Below are 11,476 nucleotides of genomic sequence, written 5' to 3' on the forward strand. Positions count from 1 at the left end.
CATGGACCCCTTAGAGATCATGGGCCCCTTAGAGATCATGGGCCCCTGGGCAGTTGCCCAATTGCCCATATGGTTAATCTGGCCTTGCTGAAGGAGGAATCATTCCAAACACCTTTGTGTTACAAGAAATCACATTTTCATCTGTGGAACAAAAATAATCAAATTATGGGATCAAGACTTTGTAGCTGATCCTTATTTTTAAATTACTCTGATCTGTATTGGGGGAAAATCTTGATTGGGACATTTCTTAATTAAAAATAACTTAATGATTGTCTGTGCATAAAGGCACTTCAGGCTGTGGGATTTTTTTTTTTCAAATTTTTTTTTTATAAATTACTGCCAGTATTTGTTGTCTCCAACAAAGCACTTTATAGACGGATGTTTCTGGTCCTCCCACAGACCAAAAACATGCATGTTAGGCTGATTGGTAACTCTAAATTGTCTCTAGGTGTGAGTGAGAGAGTGACTGGTTGTTTGTCTCATTAGTCTCTGTGTCCCTGTGATGGACTGGAGACCTGTTCAGGGTGTCCCCTGCCTCTCGCACAGTGACTGCTGGACATGGACACCAGTGACCACCGTGACCTAGAATAGAAGAAGTGAGAACAGTAATAAGAATAATAGAATGGATACATATAATTGATGGATAGATGTTTGTAATCAGCAGAGGTCATGGTGAGGATTTCAGTTTTGTCTGTGCTCAGATTCCGATAGATAATATTTATACTGGTGATTATAAAGCAGAGATACGTCAGATCTTTGACCAGGTCACCTCTCAAGTTAAACTGTTTTTTACAGAAAAGCAGCAGTACGAGTACAGTGAGGACCTCGGGATGACGGCCGTGGCTCTGTATGATTACCAAGCAGGTAAGTCTCTGAATGTTTCAGTATGTTCGTACAAGTTCAGACTCAGGATAATCAGATATTTAACACACTGGAAAGTTCTTAAACAGATATTTTTTGTTGTCCTTCTACACACTAAAAACTACCGAAAATACTAAAAACACACATCCTGCACCATTATGTAAAATTATATTAATTACTTCACCACTTGCTCTTGCCGAGGTCAGACGCTTTTTCCCCTTCTCTCCGTCTCCGCTTTGCTTTGCTGCTCTGTCTGTGAAACTTGCTTTTGAGCCTCTCTTACAAATCTTCCAAACCATAATTATGGACTTGTTTTGATCAGTTGGTCCCTCAACACAATTGATAACATTTCTTCGAAGAGAAGACGAGCTTTAGGCGAGCCGATTTGCCCTGTTGGCATGCACGCAGCTGGATATCTCATCGACTTCGGAGACTTGATGATGTGTCTATCTCTGCTGCCATTTGTGGATTTTAAGGACGCATTTATAATTGGATTTATGATAACTGGTTCTTGCTTTTTTGAATGCGGCCGGTGGCTGGTTTTATCTACAATCAAGGAAGTCATCGGCAGCAACTTTGGACCCGATCATGCTGCTTGCCTTATGATGGCTTAGTTCGTGCCTCAAGTACCCAGACTCAAATGCTTTTGGCAGAATGGATCAGATCTTGGGGATTTTACTCAGGCATGTTCTTTTGGTGTGGCCACGTAATTTGGACATTTCAGAACCCGAGTGGACCAACACAGACTCAAGGTAGATGTCATTAAGTTCTGCCTGTCCCCAAAACAATTGTGTGTTTATCTGATTTTAGCTCCCCTGGTTGGCCTTGAAGCCACCTTATCTGAATTCGCCTGGAGAACATGTAATCGGATGCCCCCCCCTTATTCCATCCTTATCAGAACTCTTACAGTGTCCTGGAGTGCATCCTTGGACATTGCTCACCGCTCTCATCATCTCTCCCCTCCACCCTCCCTGCGGAATGTCTATGTCACTATGTGTTTGTATGTGCTTGGTGTTTTTTTAATGAGTTTTTCTTCTCAGTCAAGAAGAAAAAATTTAATAGGAATTTTTTTTGCCTCCAATTCCTACATGTTCCAGTTTCACTACTTTTTGTCTGTCTAAGCAAATCTCACTTGTAAATGAGTCTTCGAGGCTCGTTGTGATTTATCTGTCTAAATAAAGGTTCAATGAATATAATCTTTCTGTGTGAGTCCAGACTTAATTTATGCCCCTTTTACATTAGTACCTTTTAGTACCGGTACAGCACGGTTCAACTCGGCTCTGTACAGTACACTTTTGCCCCATTTGCACTGCTCCTACTCAGCCCCTGATTGTACTCAGCCCTCCACGGAAAAACACTTATTCCACAGTACTTTTTAGCTGATTCAAGACCTTGTTTTGTCTCTGCTTCTCTGGTGGGACCGTGCGAGCTGAGTTGGGACTGAAACGTGAATGCAGGACACTGACTGGTTGGGGGAGGAGTCACTGGATCTTAGAAACTTTTCACTGATCCTCCATTTGCAATTTCTCAGAACGCGCAGCAGCAGCTGGATCTATTCTTAAGATTTTTAAAACGATAATGACAACACCGTGTTTAATTCTGAAGTCCAGGCGTTTTTTGTGTTTGGTGACAGACTATAAAATTCGAGCGAGCGTTGTCACCGCGGAGGATCATACGAGCTGCTAAGCCGTTGAAGCCCGTGAGGCCGAACCCTGAGCCCCGGCCTCGCCTGCTCACAAAGGCCGGATTCGAGCCCTGGCAGGCGGGAGGACCGGGATGGAGGGACGAGGCATTTTATGTATAAAAAATAAGTTTTTTTTTTTAATCAGTGAAGATTAAAAATAAATAAACGGTGCCGGCTTTATCGTGAAATCCTGTTTTCCCTTTGACTTTATTAAATAATCTGTTAATTAAAGTTAATTCAACTGAAAAATTATAAAAAGACACAAAATTATTGAATCTCTCATATTTCCCTCCAACATGTTTAAAGAAGAGACACAGCCTTTGGTTCAACATTATTCTAACCCACAGATGTACAAATCACAAAACAAGCATTACACTTTAAATTAAAGCTTTAAATCAAAGCTAAACTTTAATTCAAAGCTAAAAATAATCTGTATACAAGAAAAAACTAATCTGTATAAAAGAAACAAAAACACAATGAGTGCAAATACATCAAATGATGAAGAAAAATATAGAATTTTAAATATAGATATCCTGATGCATGCTCAATAATCCAGGTAGAAAAATCTAAAAAAGTTAAGTCTGGTCCTCTGGACATTCAAAAAAATAACAAAAAAAAAATGTAGAAACGTTTCTTCTTTCATCCAAAAGACTTCTTCAGTCTGAGGAGCTGTATTCAGCTCAGTCTTATATAAACAGCTATGAGCTGAATACAGCTCCTCAGACTGAAGAAGTCTTTCGGATGAAAGGCGAAACATTTCTACATTTTTTTTTTGTTTTTTGAACGTCCAGAGGACCAGATTTAACTTTTTTAGATTAAAATATAAATGTTTTTGTAGAATCTGGTTCATCAGATTTAATTCAGTTCAGGTTATTTATACAGCGACAAGTCACAACAGAAGTAGTTTCAGGGCACTGACCAGAAATATTCATATATAAAATAGTAATTTAATATTATTTATCTGAGGAGCAGACTGCTTTGAGTAACTCATAGCAGAACTCTCGTTAGCAGGACTTAGATTCTGGACACGCCTCCAGAATCTGTCCTAAAGTGCAGATGCAAATCCAGGCTGAGCTGAGCCAGGCTGAGTAGGGGTGTGCAGAGTTGGGGCTGATTAGGGGCAGTGCAAAAGGGGCATTATAAATAGCACCTTCTCATAGTGGATCAACCAGTTTGCTGCTGACAGCCAAAACCAGCTGCTCACATGATCAAGGAGGACCATCAGCCTAACGATGGATCATTAGCACCTGATGGCTGTTTGCTATTCACAGGAGGCTGAGGAGGCTGTTGTCAGGGGGCGTGGCTTAAGCGATGTCAAGATTTGACCAGTCTTGCAGGGGACTGAATGTGGATCAATCACTGAAGGTTTGATGCCTCAAACAGTTTTCTTGTAGGAGTTATTAGTGTCACATTTTTCATGGCAAGATGTCAAACTTTAAGTTCTGGCCCCGCCCCTTCAGCATGCTCTGAAACGAACCGTTTAGATAATTTTGCGTCCCCCGCACCTTTTGACCAAAATGGCCAAGTTTGAAACCGATTGAGCGAAATCCCTAGGAGGAGTTTGTTCAAATGCGGAGGCTGTAAACCTCCAAAAAGATGTGAAAATTGGGCCAGCATTCCAAAATGGCTGCCTTCTTGTTTATCGTACGATGTTGGTGCCAGAGTGGTTTTTGTGCATCTTGGGGAATTGGACAAGTGTACCAGATTTCATGTTTCTACGACGAACTAAGGCTAACGCAGAGGGTATTTTGAACATTTCTAGGTGGCACTCTTGTGCCGTTTCTGTTGGAATTTTTGCCACGCCCTTAAAAAACGTAATTTTTCACCAGTCCTGATGAGTCTGCCAAATTTGGTGACTTTTGGAATATGTTAAGGCCCCCAAAAAATTGCAGCTTGGGCCTGAACAGAGCGATTACAATAGGCCTTTGCAGCGGCAGCGCTGCACAGCGCTTCGCAGCACGGGCCTAATAATGACAAGAGTCAACCTACTTCACATATGGGGAGCAATATTATAGGCAGAAACATGGGTGTGCTATGGGGTCTCCAGTTTCTCCTATTGTTGCCAACCTGTACATGGAGGAGGTAGAAAAGAGAGCCTTGACGTCCTTTTCAGGGACACCACCAAGTCATTGGTTCAGGTATGTTGACGACACCTGGGTTAAAATTAAATCTCAGGAAGTCCAACATTTTACTGACCACATCAACTCTGTGGATAAATACATCAAGTTCACACGAGAAGATGTAAAAAATAGCAGGTTGGCTTTCTTGGACTTGTTAAGATATTTCCTATTTAGACTGGTCTTATGTTTTGATCTGCTCAGAGACGGGATTATAATGAAATTATGACCCGGTTCTGACTGTGAGGTCTCAGTTTCCGATACAGGACATTTGCAAACTGAGGTGTACCGCAAACCCACCCACACAGACCAGTATTTGCAGTTTGACTCCCATCACCCTTTGGAGCACAAGTTAGGAGTCATCAGGACTTTGTACCACAGAGCAGACAGCGTCCCCACTAGCTCAGGAGCCAGGCAGAAGGAGAAATCCCACACAAGACAGGCTCTAGAGCAATGTGGATATCCTAACTGGGCCTTCCTGAAAGCAGAGAAGAAACCCAAACAGGACTCCAGTCAGCCATCAGGTGAAAAGGAGGAACCCAGACCCAGACCAGTGGTCATTCCGTATGTTGAGGGAGTATCAGAGAAACTGAGACGTTTATTTTCTAAACATAACGTCCCAGTGGCTTTTAAACCTCAAAATACATTAAAGACTGGTTCATCCCAAAGATCCAGTCCCCCGGCACAAACAGAGTAATGTTGTGTATGCTGTTCAGTGTCAGGAGGGTGATCAGTCTTACATCGGGGAAACTAAACAGCCACTGGCCAAAAGGATGGTCCAGCACAGAAGATCAACATCATCAGGCCAGGACTCTGCGGTCTACACTCATCTCCAGGGCAGCAGTCACTCTTTCAGGGATAAAGATGTTCACATCCTGGACAGAGAGGAACGATGGTTTGAGAGAGGAGTAAAGGAGGCCATCTTTGTGAAAAGAAACTGTCCATCATTAAACAGGGGTGGAGGCCTCCGGGTTCAACTGTCCCCCTCTTACAATGCTGTGATTGCTAGTATCACTCAGCCCTCTGTGAACAGTAAACAGCCATCAGTGTGCTAATGATCCATTGTTAGGATGATGGTCCTTCTTGAGCATGTGATCAGCTGGTTTTGGTTGTCAGCAGCAAACTGGTTGATCCACTCTGAGAAGGTGCTATTTAAGAGACTGAGCTGAAAACAGCACCTCAGACTGAGGAAGTCTTTTGGATGAGAGATGAAACGATCTACATTTTTTTGCTTTGTTTTGTTTTTTGTTTTTTTGAATGTCCAGAGGACCAGATTGAACTTTTTTTGGATTTTTCTACCTGGATTATTGAGCATGCATCAGGACAAACCATCTAATCTTAACATCAAAGTTCATGCTCAATAATCCAGGTACAAAATCCAATAATGGTCAGTCAGGAAGTGTACTAAAGGAGTATACTGCTTATTGGGGAAAATAGTTTACTGGGACTCCTCAGACTGGTGAAGCCCTCTAGATAGAAGGCAAAACATCTTTCCACAAAAAAGAAAATGTCCAGATGACCTAACTGACCATTATTAGAATTTATTTATTTATTTATTTTCATTTTACAGATCAGTTAAAATAAACTTACCATGGTCTGTTCAGCAAATTATACACCACACAGTATTGCTCAAGTTCATCAAGTTCACATCAATTTTATTGTCATTACCATCTCGTGGTACATGAGGTGGAACTAAATTATGTGCACTGGGTCCCATTACATCCAAAAATATAAAGTATAAAAATAAACTGTAAATAAGGATCCAAGATATACACTAAGATATACTCTAAACAAACGCCAATCCATACGCTAAAAGATCTAAGATATACGCTAAACACTAATAATGTAAAACAATATGGTGTAACAGCAGCCAGAACATGAGTCTGTGGTGAGCAGATAGATATGAATGAATACAGCAGTATGAGGTAATCAGCAGCATAAGATAATTAGCAGCATGAGATCAGCAGCCTGGATAATCAGCAGCACAGTCACATATCACCAACTAAACTGGCATTTCAGAGATTTAATTTTTCTTACATTGATTATCCTGGTTAGGGATGTATTAACAGCCTCAGGGTAGAAGCTGTTCCTCAGTCTAGTGGTTCTACACTTAATGCTCCGCAACCTTCTACCTGCGGGGAGCGGTGCAAAAAGTGTGTGTATGTGCTGGGTGAGTGGGGTCCTTCATGATGCAGGTGGTCCTCTTTCATCTGGAGGTGTAGATGTCTGTGATTGCAGGGAGGCTAACTCAAACGGTCTTCTGTGAAGCCTTCACTACGCTCTGCAAAGCTTTTCTTTCTGTAGCTGTGCAGCCTCCATGCCACGCGTTGATGCTGGAGCACAAATGCTCTCCACTACACACCTGAGGACTGAGCTTCCTAGTTCAGCTTGCCTCAGCTGCCCAAGGAAGTATATTATCTGATGTGCTTTCTTGATCAGGTTGGTAGTGTTGTTGCTCCAGCTGAGGTTGTCATTCAAGTGCACACCCAAGTACTTGTAGCTGGAGACCACTTCCACAGCAGATCCTCCTATGTTCGTGAGGGGTAGGTGTGTTTGCTTCATCTGTAATCTACGACCATCCCTTCGTCGCATTGATGTGAAGGTTGTTCTTCCTGCACCAGCTCTCCAGGTGTTCCACCTCCTACCTGTACCCGGACTCATCGTTGTTTGTGATGCATCCAACCATTGCTGCGTCGTCTGCAAACTTTACAATATGATAGCCTGGATGGGTAGGAGCACAGTCATATGCAAGCAGAGTGAACAGGATGGGGCTCAGCACACAGCCCTGAGGGGAGCCATTGCTAAGGGTTATGGTAGAGGATGAGAAGTTGTGGATCCTCACAGACTGCCGTTTGTTGGTTAAGAAATTCACGACCCAGTTGCATAAGGAGAGGCTTAATCTAGTGTGAGTTGTTTGTCCAGTAGGGTCTGGGGAATCATGGTGGAATGGTGTTGAAGGTGGATGTGAAGTCCACAAAGAGCATACGGACATAGGAGTCCTTCTGCTCCAGGTGGGTGAGAGCATTGTGGACTAGAGAGGAGATGATGTCCTCTGTTGATCGATTCTTGCGGTATGCATATTGGTGTGGGTCCTCCCTGATGTCGATGGTAGCTTCGATATGGGCCATAATCAGTCTTTCAAAACATTTAGTGACTATCGGGATGAGTGCTACTGGCCAGTAGTCATTTAGCCCAGTCACTGCAGAGCTTTTAGAAACTGGGATGATTGTGGCAGTCTTCGGGCAGGTAGAAACAGTTGCCAGAGTGAGGGAGGAGTTAAAGATTTCGGCCAGCACCTCACAGAGCTGATTGGCACATTTCTTTCTGCACCAGACATGCGCAGTATACCAGGAAGTGACCCGGAAGTGACATTGACTGATAATCCATCTATTCCTCTAGATCCAGCTCTCCTTCATTTACAGCTGCCTCCCTGAAGATCTGACAGTCTGTACATGCAAAACGCTCCTGCAGTACAGAGTCACTGTCGCTGGGCCATATGGTGACAGTCCTCTGTGTGGGTCTGAAACATCTCAGCAGGTGGAGGTAGACAGGAGCCATAAAGATGGAGATGTGGTCAGAGAGGCCAAGGTGGTGGCTCCCAGCTTTGTTTGTGCTGAACGTCAAAAGTGAAAGTTAAAATGAACGGCCATCGCTGTAAAATAGTCTTCATGCGCCCTCTGCTGGATACATTGTTCAATTACAGCCATTTCCAGCATTTTAGGGATGAAAATTAGAAGTGTTTATGTCAGCCAATAATGGGACCATTATCGCTGGTACCGATAGGTCCCCAAACGCCTACATCGGCCAAAATTATTGCCCCTACTGATATATTGGTTGGACTCAAATGTTTACCATGTTCACATCTGTAATTAAAGGTTTTCTTCCAAATGATCGAACCCATAAAACTCTTATCTAATATTCTCAGCTTGTTTGTCAACTGTCTGTCCTGTTCTCTTGTTTCAGCCGGAGATGACGAGATTTCCTTTGACCCCGATGACATCATCACCAACATCGAAATGATTGACGAGGGCTGGTGGCGCGGCGTCTGCAAAGGCGCCTACGGCCTTTTCCCAGCCAATTATGTGGAGGTTCGGCAATAAGAATGTTGCGCTTTATGTTGACCGTTGCAGGTCTCGGTCTCCCTCTCCTTTCACGGTCGAGCTTCAGCACTGTGCGAGATGTCCTCCCGTCTCCTAACTATATTTCCCTTCCTGCTTCATTGTCGGATCAGATGGTTTGGCTCCAACTGTAAACACGAGGTCTCAGCTTCACAGTATCAGAAGTTTCAGCTTGTAAACCTAGTGTCTGTCATTCTACTGCCTTGTTTTTGTATTAACTTAGTTTCTTTTTCTTTCTTTTTTTTACTTGTAAGATGAAATAAATTTAGCCTGAGTGGAGCAGAGCGTCTCACTGAGTCATGTTTGGACTTGGCTGTGTTGCAGCTCCTTCATGTTGACAGGAACATTGTAAAATAAAACTCCTTCAGGACTCCATTGTGTAGATTGATAGACCAAAAAGCAGATTTTTTTCTTCTTCTGAAGAATAAAAGCGTTGATTTTCCTGTGGATTCCTATGGACACCCTAGTCTGAGCTTAATGTTGAGCTTTTCCATCAGTCTTCTGGTTGATTAGAGATGACTGTGGGACTAAATTTATCCCAGATTACACCCAAAGTGTTTATCTTCTGGTGCAGTTCATTAATGCTCTTCTCAGAATCATGTAAAGTCATTTGAAAGCTTGTTTTGGTTTATTTTCTGCTCAAGGAACAGCTTTTAGTTTTTCTGCTGAAAATGTTTGTGTTTTTGTCCTAATGCTGCCAATCTTCAGAAAACAGCAACAAGGCAACCTGTAGAAACTTTTCTAATATGCTGCGTTGGACGATTGTGTAACTTCAGCAGGTGTGTGTGTGACGGTGTGTTTGAGGACATTCACGTCATCTTCGGGTTTTATAATAAAGTGACCTTTTTCAAATGTATCATTATTTTTCTCTGTATCACTGTTTGCTTGAGTCACATTACCTGCTAATTTTTTAAGTTTCAATAAACTAAATATGACCATGAATTTGGCCTTTTTTTAATATATATATATATATATATTTTAAATATTTGACATTTATTTCCCTTAGTAAATGTCAAATATGTCACAGAACCATAGGTGTCACAACAATATGTGAAGGGGGCGTGTCCCCTACACATAAAAAAAATAAAATGAATTCAGACTCCCCCACATTTACCATGAAATATTATTTTACCCAGCACAGTTTCTATTTCTTTGTGAACAAATCCATCCATCCATCATCTTTACCCACTTCTTCCTTTTTTGGGTCGTGGAGGTCGCTGGTGCCCATATCCATCAATCACTGTGCTGTGCGAGGGGTGGGGTACCCCCTGGACAGGTCGCAAGTCCATCACAGGGACAAATAGAGACAAACAACCATTAACTCTCTCACTCTCACCTAGAGGCATATTAGAGTTACCAATCAGCCTAACATGCATGATGAACAAATCCATTCCAGTTAATCAAAACACTAAAAGTCCACTCCGAGTTTTCCTGGTTACCTACAACAACTTATCGTTGCATGCAGTGTTTCTCGCTCATCTGCCTTGGCAGGGCACTCACAGGGGGAGGAGGGGGAGACACCTCGGTTTGGCACACTAGCTTAGCACCACGTTAGTGCTGGCAGTTGTTGATGAGGGTGGAGGTTTAGAATGTGTGAGAGAAGAATAGCGCTACACCTGTAGCAACTTAGCTAACACGTCTGTATTGAGCACCACTAGCTTAGCACTATGTTAGTTCTGGCAGTTTTCCACGTGGGGCTTGAGCGAAGCGCAACGTGCTCTATTCACACAAGGAGAGCTGTTGGTCTTGTTGCTCTCTAAAATAGTTACTGAATTAAGTGTTTACTTATGCAGGTAAACTTAGATGTACTGTATAACAACCCGTTAAAATACACCAGAATGCAGGAAATGGCATCTACTTTATTCAAAAGTTTCTGGGGGAGGACACTTAATGCTCCTCAACGTCCTTCCTGAGGGGACCGGGGCAAAAAGTGTGTGCTGGGTGAGTGGGGTCCTTCATGATGCAGGTGGTCCTCTTCTTGCATCTGGAGGTGAAGATGTCTGTGATGGTGGGGAGGCTGACTCCAACATCTGTGCAGCCTTCACCACTCTCTGCAAAGCTTTTCTTTCTGCAGCTGTGCAGCCTCCATGCCACATGTTGATGCTGGAGCACAGGATGCTCAATGCTTCAATTCATTTAATTAAAATATGGCACAGAGCTCGCAAAGCTATTGGCGTAAAGAGCATTGTTTCACCCCGTACAACCTTGAAACAGAATGGATTCATACTTACCTCGCTGGATAGCAAGGTTCTGGAACAATGGCATCAGAGAGGGGTTCACTACTTGGAGGACTGCTATGAAAACGGAGCTCTGATGTCCTTTGAGGACATGAGGAAGAACTATAATCTACCCAGTAGGAACTTTTTCTTCCATCTCAAGTTGAGATCCTTCCTTAAAACTTCTTTGGGTCCAAATATGGCCCTACCTCCTTTAAACAACCTGGAGAAAATACTTTATGAAGGGAACTTGCCTCGTTTTGTTTCAAGGGTGTACTCTGTTGTAATGTGTACTGCTTTAAAGTCGGGCTACACAGATCAAGGGAGAGACGGGAGACCGACTTCCATGTAGCAACTGATGCAGAACTATTACAAACCGGATTCCAAAAAAGTTGGGACACTAAACAAATTGTGAATAAAAACTTAATGCAATAATGTGGAGATGGCAAATGTCTATTTTATTCGTAATATAACATAGAT

General features: G+C 42.7%; 1 protein-coding gene across 1 annotated transcript in view; it reads left to right on the top strand.

Moving 5' to 3' along the window:
* Window positions 1-9,669, top strand: part of LOC119424963 (src substrate cortactin) — a gene marked incomplete in the record, with an annotated part of 68,792 nt that extends 59,123 nt beyond the window's left edge. Inside the window, 2 exon segments of the mRNA XM_037692488.1 lie at window positions 796-864; window positions 8,626-9,669. Coding sequence (XP_037548416.1) covers window positions 796-864; window positions 8,626-8,762 — 206 coding nt within the window.
* Window positions 9,670-11,476: the final 1,807 nt, after the last annotated feature.

Source organism: Nematolebias whitei, chromosome 2, assembly GCF_014905685.2.
Source record: "Nematolebias whitei isolate Nwh7 chromosome 2, NemWhi1, whole genome shotgun sequence".
Taxonomy (NCBI): Eukaryota; Metazoa; Chordata; class Actinopteri; order Cyprinodontiformes; family Rivulidae; genus Nematolebias; species Nematolebias whitei.